The 22,800-nt window shown below is 37.3% G+C and overlaps 1 protein-coding gene across 3 annotated transcripts in view; it reads left to right on the top strand.

Annotated features, from left to right (window-relative positions):
- The window catches only part of DNAH8 (dynein axonemal heavy chain 8), a 364,549-nt gene that overhangs the window by 75,333 nt on the left and 266,416 nt on the right, over nt 1-22,800 (top strand). For all 3 annotated transcript variants that reach the window (XM_072833179.1, XM_072833178.1, XM_072833180.1), the window contains exons 17-23: nt 111-246; nt 3,177-3,364; nt 6,184-6,264; nt 6,693-6,809; nt 7,693-7,812; nt 16,210-16,345; nt 17,606-17,718. In XM_072833179.1, the coding sequence (XP_072689280.1) occupies nt 111-246; nt 3,177-3,364; nt 6,184-6,264; nt 6,693-6,809; nt 7,693-7,812; nt 16,210-16,345; nt 17,606-17,718 (891 nt within the window). The remainder of the gene's footprint in view (nt 1-110; nt 247-3,176; nt 3,365-6,183; nt 6,265-6,692; nt 6,810-7,692; nt 7,813-16,209; nt 16,346-17,605; nt 17,719-22,800) is intronic.

The following is a 22,800-nucleotide window of genomic DNA, read 5'->3' as shown; positions in this document are numbered from 1 at the left end:
ATAATTATTTGATGACATTTTAAATACTAATAGCTTTATGGTTAGAATACAAAAGCAACCAGCAGTCTTTTAATTATAAATCTTTTTTTCCCCTTAAAAAAAAAAAACAGAAAAACTCAGAAATTTTGTCAAGTATGGAAGGTAAAGCTGTCATTCGTCAGTATAACAAAATTTCCTATGTTCTGGTGGAATTCGAAGTGGTCTATCACACAGCCTGGGTCAGAGAGCTCTCACAGTTACAGTATGGTGTGTATAAAACTCCACAGTGATGCTATGGAGTGGGTATAAGGTGATTTTGAATGAATTCATGGTTCTGGAGAATTTTCATATCCCTTTTATACAACATTACAATGATTATATTTATATTTGGGGATGATGCAATTATTTTTTATAGTTGTTAATAATATTCTGATTTTATAAACAAAAGTTGCCATCACCTTAAAGTTGATATACTTTGTGACTTCCCATGAAAAGGCAGTATTTAAAAGTAAATATTGAGACTCTTCATGGATAATTTCTCCATAGATTTAGGGGAAGTTTTTCATATTCAATTTGATCATATTATAGATTCAGATCTCAGTCCTAATCAGGGAAGAAAGAATGGCACTTTTCTTGTTTTCCTCCCTCCCTTCCGTTCTTCCTTTTTCTATAACTGAATTTAAATTCACTTTTGAGCTCCAGTAAATTCATAGTATTAGGGCTGTGTCTGAGTACCTCTGCAGAGTGCCAGAGCATAGGGCAGAGTCCACTGTGAGGCAAGGGATGGATGGCTTTAAGCATCATGTGTCCATGCTGGTATCCCCTAGGGTGTTTGTTACTGTGTGGACTCCATTGGTGGTCAGTTCAGATTCCTGCTTTGTCCCATTGTAACCTTAAGCTCTTATCTGTAATCTTGGTGGAACCTTGATGTGTCCCTTGATGGGAAGATTTCTCCCTCCCATACCAGGATCCCCATTCCAACAAAATTGCAGACACAGGAAGCACAGATTCTGTGGCTGAGTCACTGGCAGTGACGATAAGGGAGGCCACTCTTTTTCATCCTCTTGGTTCCAGGCCCATATATTTCAGCTGTATGAGGACATATGCTGTTTTCCACATCATTAATTCACCCCTGCCTTTGTCCCTGAGGTCAGGGTCCCAACCCTTGCAGGTTGTCCTCCCCAACTGGCACCTTGGTTTAGCTTTTATTAAGCCAGTCATACCGGGCCAGCTGTTTGCAGGGAATGAGTGTGGGAGGACCCTATGGAGCCAATTGAAAACCAGCTAAGGAGCAATACTCTCAAAGGAGCATCAGGAGAAACTTAAAATTCACATTATGGGAAAGGAGAAGACGGAATTGTTCACTGACGTGTGGAACAGGTATTATTCTGTTTCTGCATTATCCTACACCTTCCTACTTTTCTTTGGTCCTGGTGATTTTTCCTCTTATCAGCATGTGTTCAAAAAACAAGTTCACCAATCACCTGTTCCATGTAGCTGCTCCTTATTCTTCTACAGCAGAAACTAATGTCTTCCTCCTCCAGAGTCCTCTACACAATTTATCTGCTGCTCTTTCTCATGACACTTACTGCTTTATGGATCTGTCTCATCTGCCCACACAGTCCAAGGGTACTCTCTATGTCTGTTCATCTTTGTATCCTTTAAAGAACAGTGATAACAGACACTTACGTAGCCCTTACTGTGTACTAGGCGTTGTCAAAGCACTTTACATGTGCAGCTTCCTTTAATCCTCACGGATTAAAGGAGGGGAAGCTGTGCTTATCCTCATTTTATAGATGAGGAAACTGAGGTACTACGAGATTAAGTCACCTGCACAAGATCATCGCACATCTAGGAAGTAGCAAAGCTGGGACTTAAACGTGCCTTTCTTATGAACACAGATCAGTGGAAATGAATTGCTCCGCAGTCTTCTTGTTATATTGACGTGGCTATATTTAACCATATAGGAACTCGGAATAATAATTGGGGACCTTGTATTGGCCTCTTTTAGGTGATTGCTCTATAAGGTTTAATGGAATGTCACTCAGTTCTGGAACTGACTTCCTGGCTGCAATTATTCTTAGTGGTCTCAATGACCATTTTGTCCTTTCAAGAAAGCTCATTACAGCCTTAAGGAAGATAGATTTCATTAAATGAATGTTTCAAGGTTATTTTGGAATTTACTTGAGAGGATAAATGATTTCTAGCTCAATTTTAAAAAGATTTCAAATGAATTAGGTAAAATTTTCAGTTGAAATCCTCATTCAAGCAGCATCATTAAGAACCATTTCAAGACTGATTTTTATCTGATGAGTAAAAGTCAACTAACTTCAAAGGGATATGTAGACCATTTCATTTTATGAGAAATTCAATGCAGCTGCACTCTATGAAGTAATGTGAGGCTTGGGAGATACATAAGAAATTCTCATGTTAGTAGTGTTTGTTAATATAAGATATAATTTAAACTAGCACATACTCATCGAGAAGTGTGTTATTATTATGCTTCTAGAAGTAATTCATGTTAGGATAACAAAGAAGCTAAGGCTACTTGCCACTAACTGGGATTATATATTTCAATTCATAATGAAAAGCATGCCTGCAAATACCTATTTATGTGAATGATGTTCAGAAAGTAGTTTAGGTGTAGCATAAAAAAAAAAATTTCTTCTGTATCCTAGAAGCTCACAATGCCATGGTGTTTAATAAATATTTCTTACTGATACTGAGCTTAGTTACCAGAAATTCAAATAGAGGCTTAATTCTTTCTTTAAAGAAACAGTTTGGGGTTAGTTGTGGGAAAGGGTTTATCATATGAGGTATGTCATATTTTGTAGTTGTGCACACCTTCCAGTTCTCCCAGGGGTTAAATCACAATCCATTAAAAGAAACCACATTGTATTATAGTTCTATCACACCCACTCAGAAAAGTGTTGCAGTTCATAGCATGAAGGCTATCTCCTTTTCATTTATTTTTATCTCTCTGGATCTGATTTTATGGGTTTGCAGAGATTCTGCATTCATTTATTTAAGTTTTGAGCACTGACCACATGTCAGATGCTATGCCTCATCACCTGGGATATCCAACACTATTATTCTATAAAGAAGTCAGTACCCAGTAGGGAAGGCAAGCATGTAAACACAGCTGGGAGCAGAAAAGAAATCCAGAAAAACTAATGTCAATAATTGTTTATTTGTAGCTTTACAAGCCACGCTTTTTGTGCGACACCCAGAAACAGGGAAGTTGCTGGTTAATTTTGATCCCAAAATTCTGGAAATTGTTCGGGAAACTAAGTGCATGATAAAAATGAAGCTGGATGTACCAGAACAGGCAAAGAAATTGCTAAAATTGGAAAGTAAATTGAAAGCAGACAAACTGTATTTGCAGGTAAGATAGATTATATATGTATATGTATATGTGTATATATGTATATGTGTATACATATATATATTTAAAATTTTTATTTATTAGAGACAGAGTGCAAGCAGGGGAGGGGCAAAGGAAGAGGGACTCTGAAGCCAACTCCATGCAGAGCCTGACTTGGATCTTGACCCTTCGAATTTGACATCACGACCTGAGCAACACCAAGAGTCTGATGCTTAACTGACTGAGCCACCCAGGCATCCCAAGATAGATTATATTTTAAATTATTAAATATTTTAAAATTATTTTTGAAGGAGTTTTTTTTTTGTAAAGGAAAAATATATCACTGCAGTTGTGCTGATGTGGTATTGTGGTATTGGTATTTGTTACTATGTAGATTATTTTCATTTTTCTTCAGTATTATTGAGGTACAGTTGACAAAATTATAAGACACTTAAAGTGTACACCATGATGAATTGATATACATATACATTGTGAAAGGATGCCTCTTATCTAGTTCATTCATCACTATATATATATGTGTATATTAAAACAAAAAGAAACAATGTATATTTGTTTATATATACACATATATGTTTGTTTCTTTTTGGTGAGAATGTTCTACTCTCTTAGCAAAATTCAATTATATGATGTAGTGTTATCAGTTACAGCCACTATGTTATTATACATTGGCTTTTCAGTCTTCAATCATCTTATAGCTGAAAGATTGTACCCTTTTACCAACCTCTTCCTATTTATTCTCTTCCCACCTCTAGCCCCTGGTAAGCACTTTTCTTGTTTTTACAAGTTCAGCTTTTTTAGATTCCACATACAAGTGATAGGGTATTTATCTTTGTCTGCCTTATTTCACTTAGCATAAGGCCTCCAAAGTCCATCCATGTTGTTGCAAATGGCAATGTCTTTTTTTGTCATGGCTGAATAATATTCCATTGCATATCTATACCATATTTTCTTTATCCATTCATTTATTGATGGATGTTTCCATATCTTGGCTATTGTAAATAATGCGGCAGTGAACATGGGAGTGCAGATAGCTCTTCAAGATCCTGACTTCATTTCCTATTGATCTACATCCAGAAGTGGGATTGCTCTGTCATATGGTATTTTTTTTTCATTTTTTGAGGAACCTCCATACTGTTTTCCACAGTAGCTACACCAATTTACATCCACACCAATAGCACACAAAGGTTCCCTTTTCTCCATATCTTGGCCAATACTTTTTATCTGTCTTTTTGAGAATAACCATTCTAACAGGAGTGAGGTACCATCTCATTGTGATTTTGATTTGCATTTTCCAGATGGTTAGTGATATTGATTACCATTTTTCATATACCTATTGGCCTTTTGTATGACTTTTTTGGAAAAATGTCTATTCAGCTCCTTTACACACGTTTTAACTGGATTTCTGGGGTTTTTGCTATTGAGTTGTATGAGCTCCTTACATATTTTGGATATTAACTCTTTATCAGATATATGATTTGTAATATTGTCTCCCATTCCATCGGCTACCTTTTCATTTTGTTGATAGTTTCCTTTGCTGTGCAGTAATTTTTAGTTTGACACAGTCCACTTGTTTATTTTTTGCTTTTATTGTGTGTGCTTTTGGTGTTAAATCCAAAAATCACTGTCAAGACTGATGTCAAGGAGCTTACCCCCATGTTTTCTTTTTGGAGCTTTACAGTTTCAGGTCTTAAATTTAAGTCTTGGATCCATTTTGGGTTGATTAGTGTGTGTGTGTTATGACTTTCTAGTTTTCTTTTTTTTTTTTTCCAGTTTTCCTAACACTATTTATTAAAAAGACTGCCTTTGTACTTTTTATATTTTTATCTCCTTTGTATATTTTGCTTCTTTGTACATTAATTGACCATATACACATAGATTTATTTCTGGTCTTTCTATTCTGTTCCCTTGTTTATTCTTTATTTCATTTTAAATTCCAGTATAGTTAACATATAGTGTTATATTCCCTTGTTTCTTCTTTTTTTTAAAGATTTTATTTATTTATTCATGAGAGGCACACACACACACACAGAGGCAGAGACACAGGCAGAGGGAGAAGCAGGCTCCATGCAGGGAGCCTGAGGTGGGACTAGATCCCGGGTCTCCAGGATCACACCCTGGGCTGAAGGTGGCGTTAAACCGCTGAGCCACTGAGGCTGCCCCTTTGTTTCTTCTTTATAGCATTAAAATTCTGATGTGCAAATAGAAGATTGGGAAGAGAAAAGGACTTAATAACTTTGAAACCACTAAGTAAACATTTAAACAGCTTCATATTATTTATTTGGGGAAGAATTAACTCGAAGCCACATTTCCTATCACACCATGCAATAAATCAAGAAATAGTAAAAAATTGATCATTATGTTCATCTCTAAAAAATATCTAAAAGAAAATAGATAAGCCTATTAACTCTGATTGTGCATACATTTATTTTGATTCAAGAAAAGAAATGTGGCATCAGTAACAAATATGCTTTCATATGTCAGAAGACAAGGAACAGAAAGGGGAAAAAGGTATAATGACAGATATCGTGAAAAGATAATTATCCAAGCTATTTAAAATGCGTAAATATAGAAAGATAATTAAATAATAAATATGGACAATGCAACTCTAGAAAGCTCCACTGACTTACTGTTTAAGGAGATGCTAAGATAATTTACAGGTGAAGAAAAACTATGATAAATTAATATAAATTTATGTAAGCAGCCTTAATCTTGGCAGAGCTATGAGGAAACAGGTATAATGAAACCTTCCTGGTATGAATCAAAATATGACTTCTTTAAAATAAATTAAAAGTCACACATACCATTTTGACTTTCAACAGGGTCTTCTGCAGTATTATGATGACTTATGTCAGGAAGTGCCTTCGGTATTTGTCAATCTGATGGCCCCTAAAATGAAAAAGGTTGGTAATGCAGAAGGTTTATATTGTTTAAAACTAGATTCCCGTTCTACAGATTATGAATTTGAGAACATCTATTCTTGCCTAGATCCTCTGTCTTTTCTAGTTCAGCATATAATAGCTTTATTTTTTCTATAGAATGATTTCTTGTCAACAAGTTTTGTTGCCTTTGAAAAACAACTAAATCTAAATAATGAGCACCATTCTAAGAATCCATGATTCTTCATGGACAGCCAAATATGATTAAAAAACAAAGTCACAAAAAAAAAAGTCACCTTTACCAGGTATAATGGAGGGAAATATAATTAGTAAATATAAACTATAATATTTTCAGGTAATAAAAGAAAGCTTTAAAAAATATATATATATAAACACAGATGTTCCTGTTAGTCATGGAAGCTGCTACTTTTCTTTTCTTTTTCTTTTTCTAGGTGGAATCTGTATTGAGACAAGGGCTCACAATATTAACATGGTCATCTTTAACCCTGGAAAGCTTCTTTCAAGAAGTTGACTCAGTTTTGGATATGTTTAATCAACTTCTAAAGAAGGTGTGGTAGATACATTTTTTTTTTAACCTACAGACATTAATACTCAGGCTGTAAGTAATACTTTGCTTATCTATGCAAGTTATTTATTTATTTATTTATTTATTTATTTATTTATTATGCAAGCTATTTAAAGGGAGTGACTTTTAACTAAAAGGACTTTATTAAGTTAAAAAAAATCATGCTTTATGTTTCTCTGGCTGTTTTGGGACCTTTTCATTTAGGGTTGCCTTGTTTTTTGTCTCTGAATTACTTGCCTTCAATATGTAAAAATGGTAGTTGAACTCCCCCTCTCTGCAGCTTAGAAACCATTGGGATATTGGTAGACCGTGGAAGATGGCTGAATGAGGTGCCTCAATATTAATATGAATACATCTAATATTAGTTAGATGAGACATTCATCTAATTGAAGACTGTCTTTTGATTTCTGAGATCTTTGCTACATAGAACATGCATGCCTTTTTAGATGTGCCAGGCTGTGATGGCAGCATGGTACAACAGACAAAACTTGAAGGTTTGGGAGTCAGATAAACCTAGCTACAATGATCTGTCTTTTGCTAACCATATGTTCCTTCCTAGGTTACTTTACTTATCTGAGCCTTTGTTTCTTTCACTGTATAACTTGGATAGCAATGAGTCATAGTCTAGAGTAAGGATTGCCACAGATAGCACACAGGAGATTATGGCACATGTTGCTGCTCTATAGAAGTTTAGTTCCACATCAAGGTTTCTTTGTTGATGTACTCCTAAAATCTCCACCAAATTGTGCTAGGCTCAGGAGCCAAGTTTCTAAATACAGCCCTCTAAATTATTTTAGGATTCAAGTACATTTGGATGAAAGATGAGTTTTCCTCTACACTTTACACTTTTTTTTTCTTGTTGATAGATCAATGACTTGTGTGAAATGCATATTGATACAGTTCTAAAGGAGATAACCAAAACTGTGTTAATTTCCCTGCCTGAAGGTGGTGCTACCAAAGTAGAAGATATGTTAGCGCTCAATGAGGTATGCATTTTTGTATTATGTCTGAATCATAGAAATCCTTGCTCATAAACCTAAAATGTGAATTCATAATCTAACAATGGAAATCTCTGTCAGTAGCATAGCATCTTGTCTTTTTTTGGGGAGCTTCAGATCCAAAGACTTACAAGGCTTTAACAGCTCAAGCCCATGGCTACACCCTAGATGTGGTCTTACTAATACCCCCAACTTCAGGCTGGAGTTTCCTGGGCTTCCGGCAGTGACTCACTGCTCTTCCTTTGCTGTGTTTGTTCCAGGGCGATATCGACTGACTGCCTCTTGGTTTTATCCACCACATACCTTCCCTTAAGCCACTCCCAGAAATTGGAGAGTCTCTGGAATCCTTTCCTCATTCCCATTTCCTAAATACAATCAGGCTTAAGGCAAGCAAGTTTTTGCCTTTTATTCAAAGGTTGCTTGAATTGCCACTTTTTGGTACTTCCTACCCCCCTTCCCTATGTCAGGCCTTTAAGGCTCATTTGGAGTTTAGCAACTGACGTTCTGATCTAACTTGACTGCCTCCATGTTTGGCCTAATCATATCCATTTTTCACATTGCCACTCATGATCTTAAATCCTTTCAACAGCAGAGGTGATTAGTTTCTACAGGACAAAACCTACCTAACCTCCTTAGCATCAGTATACTGAAATTCTTTGAGTACCTATTTGTCTTCCATTGGCTCAAAATCACAAGGATAGGAACCCTGTCTAATCATTTTTTGAGGCCTGGCACATAGCAGTCTCTCTCAGAAGCATTCACTTTATGTCTTGAATTAGATTTTTTCTTTCTTGCTGACCATGTGCTTCAACTGCACTCATCCTGCTGGTTAGGGTCACCTTGCTTGTGTCCTATTCAAGACAATCAAGGGTGGTTCTATCTCAAAGGGTCCAATCCAGCCAATGGGATACAGGTGACTTTGCTCATTTTTTTATGCAAATGCAGCCTTTTCTTGTTTTTAGGGGTTTGGGAAACCAGCCAGCCTCTTGCCTCAGGACAATTTAGGCATGGGTCAACCCTTCCATACCTAAATTCTAGAAGACATGGGACAAGGTCTTTCAATTGTTCTTTTGAAGTACCCTACACTTATTTCTACTTGATCTCTATCAACGATCAATCTTCCTTTCTATAATCTCAAGATCGGCACCATTTAAGAACTGCCTTCTTCAGGGATCCCTGGGTGGCGCAGCGGTTTAGCGCCTGCCTTTGGCCCAGGGCGCGATCCTGGAGACCCGGGATCGAGTCCCACATGGGGCTTCCGGTGCATGGAGCCTGCTTCTCCCTCTGCCTATTTCTTTGCCTCTCTCTCTCTCTCTCTGTGTGACTATCATAAATAAATAAAATTAAAAAAAAAAAAAAAAAAAGAACTGCCTTCTTCATAATGTATAGGATCTTAAAGTCATTTGTTCTCAGCAATGGGGCCTTGGCTATAACAGAGACAACATGAAATGACCCATGTTTTACATCTCCATTTTATAGCTACATGTTCTCGGAGCATGCAAGTTGAAAATAATTGTGTCTTCCTAGCCATTTGTTCCTTCTGTCATTGTTAAGCTTTTAATCTTTGAAGTCTATTTTGTTTGACATTAATATGGCTACACCAGACTTTCTTGGTTATTATGTTCCAGATATATCTTTTTCTGTTCTGTTTTTTTCAACCTTTCTGGATTCTATTTTAGGTTTTCTCTTCTAAAGAACACTTAGCTGGATTTTGTTTTAACCTACTGTGAAAAATCTATCATTTTTGCAAACCGCTGTATAAATTTAATGCACTCCCAATTAAAATGCCTATATATTTCTTTTCATAAATTGGATCAAATTGTATTATTTTAAAATGATGAATAATAAGAATAGGTAATAACAAATGAAAATACTTAAAGCCATTGTAACCAAATCAATATGAAATTAACAGAAAAAAACATAGTTGAGAGGAACTAAATAAAGAATCTAGGAGAAAAAGATCATAGTAAAGAAATGGATACATGTCAAAGGTATTATTTTAGTTCAGTGGGGAAAATGATGGGTTATTTAAGTGGTGCTGGCACAACACACTGTTTCTCAGGAAGAAAATATGATTAGGTGCCTATCTCTTTTAATTATTGAGGTATTCTTGACATACAATGTTAAATTAGTTTCAGGTGTATAACACAGTGATCTGACAATTCTATACATTACTCAGTGCAATACACAATAAGCATAGTCACCATCTGTCACCATACATTATTATAATATTATTGACTAGATTCCCTATGCTGTACTTTACATCTGTGTGACAGATTATAACTGGAAGTTTGTACTCCATTTGTACTCTTAATTCTCATCTCCTATTCTGTCCATCTCTCCACCCCCCACCCCCTCTGACAACCACCAATTTGTTTTTCTATACTTATCAGGCTTTTTCTATTTTTTTGTTTTGTTTTGTTTGTTCATTTGTTTCTATCCATGTTGTTGTAAATGACAAGATCTCATCCATCTTTATGGTGGGGTAATATTCTATTGTTTATATATATCACATCTTTTTTTATCCATTCATCTATTGATGGACACTTGGTCTACTTCCATAATTTGGCTATTATAAATAATGCTGCAATAAACATGGGGGTGGATGTATCCCTTTGCATTAGAGGTTTTTAATTTATTTTTTGTTTAAATACCTAGAAGTGTGATTACTGGATCATAGAGTAGTTCTGTTTTTAACTTTTTGAGGAAACTCCATACTGTTTTCCACAGTGGCCATGCCAGTTTGCATTCCCACCCAGAGTACAAAAGGATTCCTTTTTCTCCATATCCTTGCCAACACTTGTTTCCTGTGTTTTTGATTTTAGCCATTCTGACAGGTGTGAGGTGATACCTTGTTTTGATTTGTACATTCCTGATGATCATTGATGTTGAACATTTTTCCATGTGTCTTATGGCCATTTGTATATCTTTTTGGGAAACATCTTGGTGTTAAAATTTTTCCATCTTGGGACACCTGGGTTGTTCAGTGGTTGAGCATCTGCCTTTGGCTCAGGTCATGATCCCAGGGTCCTAGGATTGAGTCCCACATCAGGCCCCCATGGGGAGGCGGCTTCTCTCTCTGCCTATGTCTCTGCCTCTTTCTGTGTGTCTTTCATGAATAAATAAATAAAATTTTAAAAAATAAATTTTTTTCTGTCTTTGGTGGAATCCTTCAGGCTGGCTTCTATATTTTTTATATGACTCCAGTAATCTTTCAAAGTTTTCTTGCTTTCTGGAACTATAGCGTATCATAGCTCATCTTGTACATTTCCTGTTCCAGATCTTGGATCACCCATTTCTCATTCCTTATTCCTTTCCATGTTACTAGTGAAAAATGTTACATGGAGATCACAATGTGTGTCCTAGGAAAGGTGCTCATTTTAAACTTTTATCTATTCCTTATAGTATTATTTCTGCATCTCTAAGTAATATACTTGGTGTATTATTTCTTGAATTGGAAAAATTGAACATTACTTTCTTCCTGCTTTAATAAGTAAGTATTTAGCTCTTTGGCCTCCTATATTGCTCCTCCATTGTCTTCTCAATATAGTTATAAGATTATTTTTAGTTAAATAGTAATGGTAAATAGTAACACTTAATTATGCCTATATGAATATTAGCCAATGAAGAACTATGTATTGTACATTTATTTTTTCTTGTACATTTTTTGTCTTTCCTGGAGTTTCTAATTGCCTTTCTTTTCATATGTTCTTCCGAATACGTTATTATATCAGAGTTCCATTTTCCTCCAAGAGACTTCCTTTCAGAGCCCCCTGAATATCTGTTTTTAACTCGGGTTGATTAGTCTCTAGGTCAGCTGCAAAATTATTAATCTGGGACTCTTCCTGTCTGCTTTATTTCCTGGATTCCATATTATTCTTAGAAGAGACAGCCCTTCAGATACTGAAATGGTCTTTTCTGAGCAACTGAAATTTTCCAAAGAAGTCTCCTGTTTTCTTCCCTGGGGGTTAGGAGTAATTTCCTGCTTGTCATTTTCTTCTCACTCATCCTAGAATCTGACTATAGGTACTTTATACCAGGACTTACTTATTAACAAACAGACTACAAAGAAGCAGGGAATACCTATATAAGTGTCTTTCTTTTTGTCCTATTTACAATAATAATCATTTTATGTTGGTATGTTCCTGTAACTATTGTGGCACTATCAACTGCTCAGTGGGGAAAAATTCACACTACCAGAAAGAATTTACTTTGAATATACTAACAAAGAAATTTTACATGCATGGAAAGAGAAAAAGATCACACAAATCAGGGAAACTGGAGTAGATTAAGTGTGACCCAGTTTGAATGTGGCAATTTGTGTTGATATCACAACAGAAGAAGCTATTACTATTAGATAAGTGATAAGTCTCCAGACTGTAAGTCAAGATACAAGAGGTGGAATTTTTACGTCTGCTTTGCCATCAATATGCCCCAGTCACTTGCATTAGAGGGATCTAGGATCTGGTAATAAGTGGGCTGCTTTTCCACAAACCTATCATCAGATGGGCCATTATAATGAAGGCAAAGTAAGATTTATAATGACAGGGCAAGTCTGGTAATACTTTAGACAGAAATAAGTTTTGGAAACACACCATACATAATGCTAATTCTGGAGGTAGGTTAGTTTGGACCAACCAGTGGTTTCCAACTGTATTTGGGAAAGAAGGATATTTGCAGTCTGGAAAGTGGTCTTTGACTTGGAGCATCTAACTTTGATTTTAGGAGAGATTATGTGCATTATTGAAAAGCTATCATCCACTGGTTTCAAACTGGATCTTTTGTTCTATGATGCTGAGGCTGGGACTCTGCAAACTACATTTATCTTTGGCCAGCTGGCTCCCTTTTAGGCTTTGCCAAGACTGGTGCTAGAAGGAGGGTAGAGGGAAGAGAAGGGACTTACTCTTTCCTGTTTTTCTTCCTGTTCCAATAAAATCAGACAACCTCTCTTGATTGGCAGTGGCAGTTAATTCTAGGTCCTAGCTTTTTCCCTACCCTTCCAAAACCAGCTTCTTGTGCTTCTCAGATATCCCAATACCACAAGGTCCCTCCCTGAGAGAGTAGCACCAGCTGGGTGGCTCCCTCACTTCCCAGTGCCAGGTTCTAAAAACTCCAGCCTCTTGCCTTTGCTCTCACGAAGGTTCGGGAGCTGTTTCTTGCAGTAACTCTCCATGTGACTTTTGTGTCCTCTTTTGCCTTTCTTGGTCCTTTAACAGTTGTTTAATCACTTCTCTATATCACATTCTCTCATTCTGTCGGTTAAAATAGCTGGTGTGGCACCTGTTTTCCTGACTGAACCCTGACTGACGTATCTGTATCTCGATAGGTATACAAATGGAATAGAAAATCAGGGAAAGGTGATCGAGTTATGATAGGAAAACTGGTAAATACATTAAAGGGTATTAAAAGTTATTTCAACAAAATCAAACTTGACTCTGTAGAGACAGAAAGGAGATTCATGGCTGCCAGGTCTGTGAAGATGGGTGAATGAAGAGGGACTGCTAATGAGTGTGGGGATTCTTTTGGGGGGAGATGAAAATGTTCTGGAAATAGGTAGCAGTGATGGTTGCACAACTCTGCAAATATACTAAAAATTGATTAATTGTACACTCTACAAGGGTGGATTTTGTGATATTATGTTGTGAATTTTTTTTCTCTCTCTCTCTCTCTGTCTTTATTTATTTATTATTATTATTATTATTATTATTATTATTATTATTATTATTATTTTCTCTCTGTCTTTTAAAGAGGTCACTTGAACAGCTCAGTCAGAGAAGTGTCTGCCTTCGGCTCAGATCATGATCCTAGTGTCTGGGGATCAAGCCCTCCATGGGGCTTCCTGCTCAGTGGAGAGTCTGCTTCTCCTTCTCCCTCTGCCCTTTCCCCCTGCTTATGCATGTGCTCTCTCTCTCTCTCAAACAAATAAATAAAATCTTAAAAAAAAAAAAAAAAAAAGAAGGAAGGAAAAAAAAATCAATTTGTTTGCCAGGCTGTCCCTGGACGGCCCTTCAGTACAGTCTGTTCTTCACTGAGTTCTAAGAATGGTCCATGGAGAAAGTTCTGACCTCTTTTCAAAATCTAGGTCCTCCAAATGGGCCCGAAATCCTGCGCCTTCTTGCTTTCTTGGCAGCCTTCCTCCCCCAGTCGTCTTCCCTCTTTTCTCAATCTTCATTTTTCCTCTCCACCAGACCTCTCCTACTAGCAGTCTAATATGTTCTATTGTTTTTTCCTTGCTAACAAACAAAAACCTGCCCACACCACCCTTCATTTTTCTTTTGAAAGATTTTATATATTTATTTGAGAGAATGAGAGAGAGAACAAGGAGAGGGAGCAGGAGAGGGAGAAGCAGGCTCCCCGCTAAGCAGAGAACCTGATGTGGGGCTCAATCCCAGGGCCCTGAGATCATGACCTGAGCTGAAGGCAGATGCTTAACCATCTGAGCTCCCCAGGAACCCCTCCCTTCACTTCTCATTCACAACCAAACTTCCCATGCCTGCTCTCTTCCTTTATCATCTTTAATTTCCCATCTCCATTAATTTTCCCCAATTCCTGGCTCAAATTATCTCTGAAACAAATTATTATTTTTAATAACTTTGTGGACATATAATTCACACAATGTACAATTTACCCATTAAAAGCATACAATTCAGTGGTTTTAGTTTATTTACGGAGCTGTGCAACCATCATCACAATTTTAGAACATTTCATCTCAATCCTCAGCCCTAGGCAGCCACGAATCTGTTTTCTGCCTCTTTAGAGTTGCTTTTCCCCCTGCTAATCTGAAGTGGCTCTCACCACTGTCATTCCAATGTTTACCACTCTGTTGGATAAATCAGAAAGGATGGAATAAAAGAGTGATGGAACCAGATGGAAAGAGTTGGTGGGGTATGGAGGGGATCAGAGAATATCTTCAGGTAGGGGAAGGAACATCATTTCTTCTGAGACTGAGAATAGGTGAGAATGGGTTCAGATACACATGAAGTGGTATAAATGAGAGCGAGAGTCTTAGAAGTAGCTCTCTCAATCCAGTAGCCAAATAAGGAACACACAAGGGCAGTACATGAGAATTATGGGACTTTCTGAGGCTTGTCTGGGCAGAGGTTTGCATAGACAGGCTCGGGTCCCTTTGCAGAAGTGGGTTTGAAGGCCTACATTGGCTGCTCCTATTTATTTTTTCTCTTTCCTAAAATGTATGGACATGGTAGACATGTCAGAAGATCTAGTCAATTTTATAGGCCAGTTTTCTTTTCTGAAAAAAATTTTTAAAGATTTTATTTATTTATTCATGAGAGACACACAGAGAGAAGCAGAGACATAGGCAGAGGGAGAAGCAGGCTCCCTGTGGGGAGCCCAATGTGGAACTCAATCCTAGGACTCTGGGCATGACCTGAGCCAAAGGCAGACACTCAACCACTGAGCCACCCAGGTGCCCCTTCTTTTCTGAATTTAATTTGTTCTTAATTTTTTCCCAAAGCCTATCAGAAAAGTTCAGAAAGGCAGAGCACAGGTTTTAAAATCAGATAGCACTGGTTTCAAACTCCTATGTTCCCTGGCTGCTATATAACCTTGGACAAGTTTCTGATTCTTTCTGAGCCTGTTTTCTCCTTTGTGAAAGTGGTTGTCATTTAATTAAATGAATTATTACACATGAAACTCTCTTTTAAAAAAAAAGATTTTATTTATTTATTCATGAAAGAGAGAGAGAGAGAGAGAGGCAGAGACACAGGCAGAGGGAGAAGCAGGCTCCACACAGGGAGCCTGATGTGGGACTCGATCCTGGAGTCCCAGGATTGCGTCCCAGGCCAAAGGCAGATGCTAAACTGCTGAGCCACCCAGGGATCCCCACATGAAGCTCTTAAGTTGACGCCTGGCATAAGTGAGCACCAGGCTCACTTTAAAACCTTATTCTGTTTGAATCTCAAACCAACTCTTTGAATTGTCCTTTTTTTGAAGCACCTTTCATTTTCAACTTTTGACATCCTCCTCTCTCTTGTTCTTCAGCCTTCTTTTTTAACAAAAAAAAAAAAAATTTATTTTAAGTAAACACTATACCCAACATGAAACTAGAACTCATGATCCTAAGGTTAAGAGTCATATGCTCTACTGACTGAGCCAGCCAGGTGCCATTCACCATAAAAATGTGAATGTAGATGTCTGTGGGTGACTGAGTCAGATAAAAGTCAAAGACTTTGAGATTCTTTTTCTCCTCCTTTTCTTTGCTTGGGCCTTAGCAGCTATGCCTTTAGCCATTGACAATTTTGGATCTAAAATATTATGCTATTGGAAACTATCTCTAGTCATTTTCAAGTGGTGTTAATTATACTTTTATAAATTATATTAATTTTTACACATCTGTAAATTAATAGTCATTGCCTTATTTAATAGACATACACAAAAGAATGGGCTGATGTTCTAAATCACAAAAGTAAGCATGTAGAAGAAGCTGTCAAAGAACTTATATCAATATTTGAAAATATTTATGAAGTTAAGTACAGTGGGAAAACAGCAAAACCATCACCAGGTAACTTTGCTAGTTATATTTGAGTTATAATATTATAATCATAAGAGCTATAGATATGTTCTCAAGTAAGTGCTTTCTGCTTAGCAATTACTAAAATTCCAGACTCCCTGAAGGAAAGCATGTGTTCAGCATAACCCACATCATTTGCACAAACTACTTAGGCATAGGAAGTCCTTTTTGTCAGCTAGAGAATGGTGGGAATCAGATGCCAACCAAGGGCCCATGTTGCAAGTAGTCTCAGTACTGTTATTCTCATCTCTCTGTCTCTGTCTCTCTCTCTTTTTTCTTTTCCTTTTTTTTTCTCTCTTTTTTCTTTTAGCACAGCATTCTAAAATGTCTGGAGACATTTTTGGTCATCACACAACATGAGGGATGCTACTGGCATCTAGTGGGTAGAGCTCAGGGATGCTGCTGAACATTCTACAGTGCACAGGATAGCCTTCAATAACCGAGATTATCAGTAGTGCTGAGACTAAAAACCTATGAACTTAAATAAGTATCCATAGCCTTGGAACTGGAGGGTATTATGCTAAGCAAAATAAGTCAATCAGAGAAAAACAATTACCATATGATCTCATTCATATATGGAATTTAAGAAACAAAATAGAGGATCATAGGGGAAGGGAGGGAAAAAGAAAACCAGATGAAATCAAAGAGACAAACCATAAGAGATTCTTAATCATAGGATACAAACTGAGGCTTGTTGGAGGGGAAGGGAGTAGGGGTAGGGGGTAACTGGGTGATGGAAATTAAAGAGGGTACGTGATGTGCAATGAGCACTGGGTATTAATATGAGACTGATGAATCACTGAATTCTGCCTCTGAAACTAATCATACACTCTGTGTTAATTAGTTGAATTTAAATTAACAAAAATAAATATCCACAATGAGTCTTCTTTCTCTTAGTTTTTCTACCTAATTAGCTTTCTTCAGAAATGTCAAGAACCCCCAAATATCAGCTCATTAAGTTAGAATACTCAAAAGGGTAAACACATATTTTAGAAATATAATATGTAAAGCCCTCTTAAAATGTTTAATTCTATATACTAAGAAGGAGTATATTTATTTCTTTGTAGAATTATGATTCTTTTGGGTGAGTGGTTTAAATTGAATTCAAAGGTGATTCCTACTGAAACAAGTCTTACATTTTTAGATTAAGAACTTTTCAAGAAGGGGTTTCCTAAGAAGGTCTGGTCACATGATGTAAAACCAAATGCTCAACATTAAATGTTATATTTTTGTCTTCTCTTTTATCCATAGAACAGAGGAAACATGTTGCTTTTGGAAGTGAAACAGAAGAGGGTGAGAGCACTGATTATGAGGCTAATATTCCTGAGGTTCATGTTAATGATAAAGAAGATGAATTTAAGAAGGTATTTATTATGAGAATACCTCATTCAATTTAGCAGAATTACGACTCCTTGGATCATAGATGACCCCAAATGGTGCTTTTTCAGTTCTGCAGTTCTGCAGCCAACCTGTATGGACTTACAACCAACCTGTATTTATAACAAAATCTAGAAAGTATAATTTTCAATTCTACACTATAGGATCTGGCAAGATATAGCAATCCTTCTAGTTTTCCCCAGCACCATCAATTTTTTTTTTCTTCTTTTTTTTTAATTTATTTTTTATTGGTGTTCAATTTACTAACATACAGAATAACACCCAGTGCCCGTCACCCATTCACTCCCACCCCCCGCCCTCCTCCCCTTCTACCACCCCTAGTTCGTTTCCCAGAGTTAGCAGTCTTTACGTTCTGTCTCCCTTTCTGATATTTCCCACACATTTCTTCTCCCTTCCCTTATATTCCCTTTCACTATTATTTATATTCCCCAAATGAATGAGAACATATAATGTTTGTCCTTCTCCGACTGACTTACTTCACTCAGCATAATACCCTCCAGTTCCATCCACGTTGAAGCAAATGGTGGGTATTTGTCATTTCTAATAGCTGAGTAATATTCCATTGTATACATAAACCACATCTTCTTTATCCATTCATCTTTCGTTGGACACCGAGGCTCCTTCCACAGTTTGGCTATCGTGGCCATTGCTGCTATAAACATCGGGGTGCAGGTGTCCCGGCGTTTCATTGCATTTGTATCTTTGGGGTAAATCCCCAACAGTGCAATTGCTGGGTCGTAGGGCAGGTATATTTTTAACTGTTTGAGGAACCTCCACACAGTTTTCCAGAGTGGCTGCACCAGTTCACATTCCCACCAACAGTGTAAGAGGGTTCCCTTTTCTCCGCATCCTCTCCAACATTTGTTGTTTCCTGCCTTGTTAATTTTCCCCATTCTCACTGGTGTGAGGTGGTATCTCATTGTAGTTTTGATTTGTATTTACCTGATGGCAAGTGATGCAGAACATTTTCTCATATGCATGTTGGCCATGTCTATGTCTTCCTCTGTGAGATTTCTGTTCATGTCTTTTGCCCATTTCATGATTGGATTGTTTGTTTCTTTGGTGTTGAGTTTAATAGTTCTTTATAGATCTTGGAAACTAGCCCTTTATCTGATATGTCATTTGCAAATATCTTCTCCCATTCTGTAGGTTGTCTTTGAGTTTTGTTGACTATATCCTTTGCTGTGCAAAAGCTTCTTATCTTGATGAAGTCCCAATAGTTCATTTTTGCTTTTGTTTCTTTTGTCTTCGTGGATGTATCTTGCAAGAAGTTACTATGGCCGAGTTCAAAAAGGGTGTTGCCTGTGTTCTTCTCTAGGATTTTGATGGAATCTTGTCTCACATTTAGATCTTTCATCCATTTTGAGTTTATCTTTGTGTATGGTGAAAGAGAGTGGTCTAGTTTCATTCTTCTGCATGTGGATGTCCAATTTTCCCAGCACCATTTATTGAAGAGACTGTCTTTCTTCCAATGGATAGTCTTTCCTCCTTTATTGAATATTAGTTGCCCATAAAGTTCAGGGTCCACTTCTGGATTCTCTATTCTGTTCCACTGATCTATGTGTCTGTTTTTGTGCCAGTACCACACTGTCTTGATGACCACAGCTTTGTAGTACAACCTGAAATCTGGCATTGTGATGCCCCCAGATATGGTTTTCTTTTTTAAAATTCCCCTGGCTATTCGGGGTCTTTTCTGATTCCACACAAATCTTAAAATAATTTGTTCTAACTCTCTGAAGAAAGTCCATGGTATTTTGATAGGGATTGCATTAAACGTGTATATTGCCCTGGGTAACATTGACATTTTCACAATATTAATTCTGCCAATCCATGAGCATGGAATATTTTTCCATCTCTTTGTGTCTTCCTCAATTTCTTTCAGAAGTGTTCTATAGTTTTGAGGGTATAGATCCTTTACATCTTTGGTTAGGTTTATTCCTAGGTATCTTATGCTTTTGGGTGCAATTGTAAATGGGATTGACTCCTTAATTTCTCTTTCTTCAGTCTCATTGTTAGTGTATAGAAATGCCACTGACTTCTGGGCATTGATTTTGTATCCTGCCACGCTACCGAATTGCTGTATGAGTTCTAGCAATCTTGGGGTGGAGACTTTTGGGTTTTCTATGTAGAGTATCATGTCATCGGCGAAGAGGGAGAGTTTGACTTCTTCTTTGCCAATTTGAATGCCTTTAATGTCTTTTTGTTGTCTGATTGCTGAGGCTAGGACTTCCAGTACTATGTTGAACAGCAGTGGTGAGAGTGGACATCCCTGTCTTGTTCCTGATCTTAGGGGAAAGGCTCCTAGTGCTTCCCCATTGAGAATGATATTTGCTGTGGGCTTTTCATAGATGCTTTTAAGATGTCGAGGAATGTTCCCTCTATTCCTACACTCTGAAGAGTTTTGATCAGGAATGGATGCTCTATTTTGTCAAATGCTTTCTCTGCATCCAATGAGAGGATCATATGGTTCTTGGTTTTTCTCTTGCTGATATGATGAATCACATTGATTGTTTTACGGGTGTTGAACCAGCCTTGTGTCCCAGGGATAAATCCTACTTGGTCATGGTGAATAATTTTCTTAATGTACTGTTGGATCCTATTGGCCAGTATCTTGTTGAGAATTTTTGCATCCATGTTCATCAGGGATATTGGTCTGTAATTCTCCTTTTTGGTGGGGTCTTTGTCTGGTTTTGGAATTAAGGTGATGCTGGCTTCATAGAACGAATTTGGAAGTACTCCATCTCTTTCTATCTTTCCAAACAGCTTTAGGAGAATAGGTATGATTTCTTCTTTAAACGTTTGATAAAATTCCCCTGGGAAGCCATCTGGCCCTGGACTCTTGTGTCTTGGGAGGTTTTTGATGATTGCTTCAATTTCCTCCCTGGTTATTGGCCTGTTCAGGTTTTCTATTTCTTCCTGTTCCAGTTTTGGTAGTTTGTGGCTTTCCAGGAATGCGTCCATTTCTTCTAGATTGCCTAATTTATTGGCGTATAGCTGTTCATAATATGTTTTTAAAATCGTTTGTATTTCCTTGGTGTTGGTAGTGATCTCTCCTTTCTCATTCATGATTTTATTAATTTGAGTCTTCTCTCTCTTCTTTTTAATAAGGCTGGCTAATGGTTTATCTATCTTATTAATTCTTTCAAAGAACCAACTCCTGGTTCTGTTGATCTGTTCCACAGTTCTTCTGGTCTCGATTTCGTTGAGTTCTGCTCGAATCTTTATTAACTCCCTTCTTCTCTTGGGTGTAGGATCTATTTGCTGTTTTTTCTCTAGCTCCTTTATGTGTAAGGTTAGCTTTTGTATTTGAGTTCTTTCCAGTTTTTGAATGGATGCTTGTATTGCGATGTATTTCCCCCTTAGGACTGCTTTTGCTGCATCCCAAAGATTTTGAACGGTTGTATCTTCATTCTCATTAGTTTCCATGAATCTTTTTAATTCTTCCTTAATTTCCTGGTTGACCCTTTTATCTTTTAGCAGGATAGTCCTTAACCTCCACGTGTTTGAGGTCCTTCCAAACTTCTTGTTGTGATTTAGTTCTAATTTCAAGGCATTATGGTCCGAGAATATGCAGGGGACAATCCCAATCTTTTGGTATCGGTTCAGACCCGATTTGTGTCCCAATATGTGGTCTATTCTGGAGAAAGTTCCATGTGCGCTTGAGAAGAATGTGTATTCAGTTGAGTTTGGATGTAAAGTTCTGTAGATATCTGTGAAATCCATCTGGTCCAGTGTATCATTTAAAGCTCTCGTTTCTTTGGAGATGTTGTGCTTAGAAGACCTATCGAGTATAGAAAGAGCTAGATTGAAGTCACCAAGTATAAGTGTATTATTATCTAAGTATTTCTTCACTTTGGTTAATAATTGATTTATATATTTGGCAGCTCCCACATTCGGAGCATATATATTGAGGATTGTTAAGTCCTCTTGTTGAATAGATCCTTTAAGTATGATATAGTGTCCCTCTTCATCTCTCACTACAGTCTTTGGGGTAAATTTTAGTTTATCTGATATAAGGATGGCTACCCCTGCTTTCTTTTGAGGACCATTCGAATGGTAAATGGTTCTCCAACCTTTTATTTTCAGGCTGTAGGTGTCCTTCTGTCTAAAATGAGTCTCTTGTAGACAGCAAATAGATGGGTCCTGCTTTTTTATCCAGTCTGAAACCCTGCGCCTTTTGATGGGGTCATTAAGCCCGTTCACATTCAGAGTTACTATTGAGAGATAGGAGTTTAGTGTCATCATGATATCTATTCAGTCTTTGTTTTTGTGGACTGTTCCACTGAACTTCTTCTTAAAGGGGAATTTTAAGAGTCCCCCTTAAAATTTCTTGCAGAGCTGGTTTGGAGGTCACATATTCTTTTAGTTGCTGCCTGTCTTGGAAGCTCTTTATCTCTCCTTCCATTTTGAATGAGAGCCTTGCTGGATAAAGTATTCTTGGTTGCATGTTCTTTTCATTTAGGACCCTGAATATATCCTGCCAGCCCTTTCTGGCCTGCCAGGTCTCTGTGGAGAGGTCTGCTGTTACCCTAATACTCCTCCCCATAAAAGTCAGGGATTTCTTGTCTCTTGCTGCTTTAAGGATCTTCTCCTTATCTTTGGAATTTGCAAGCTTCACAATTAAATGTCGAGGTGTTGAACGGTTTTTATTGATTTTAGGGGGGGATCTCTCTATTTCCTGGATCTGAATGCCTGTTTCCCTTCCCAGATTAGGAAAGTTTTCAGCTAGAATTTGTTCAAATACATATTCTGGCCCTCTGTCCCTTTCGGCGCCCTCGGGAACCCCAATTAAACGTAGGTTTTTCTTCCTCAGGCTGTCGTTTATTTCCCTTAATCTATCTTCATGGTCTTTTAATTGTTTGTCTCTTTTTTCCTCACTTTCCCTCTTTGCTATCAACTTGTCTTCTATGTCACTCACTCGTTCTTCCACCTCGTTAACCCTCGTCGTTAGGACTTCTAGTTTGGATTGCATCTCATTCAATTGATTTTTAATTTCTGCCTGATTAGCTCTAAATTCTGCAGTCATGAAGTCTCTTGAGTCCTTTATA

The sequence above is a fragment of the Canis lupus genome, chromosome 7 (assembly GCF_048164855.1).
Source record: "Canis lupus baileyi chromosome 7, mCanLup2.hap1, whole genome shotgun sequence".
In the NCBI taxonomy this organism is placed as follows: Eukaryota; Metazoa; Chordata; class Mammalia; order Carnivora; family Canidae; genus Canis; species Canis lupus.
Note: the sequence above shows the minus strand (reverse complement) of the source record. Positions and strands in the feature narration are given on the sequence as shown.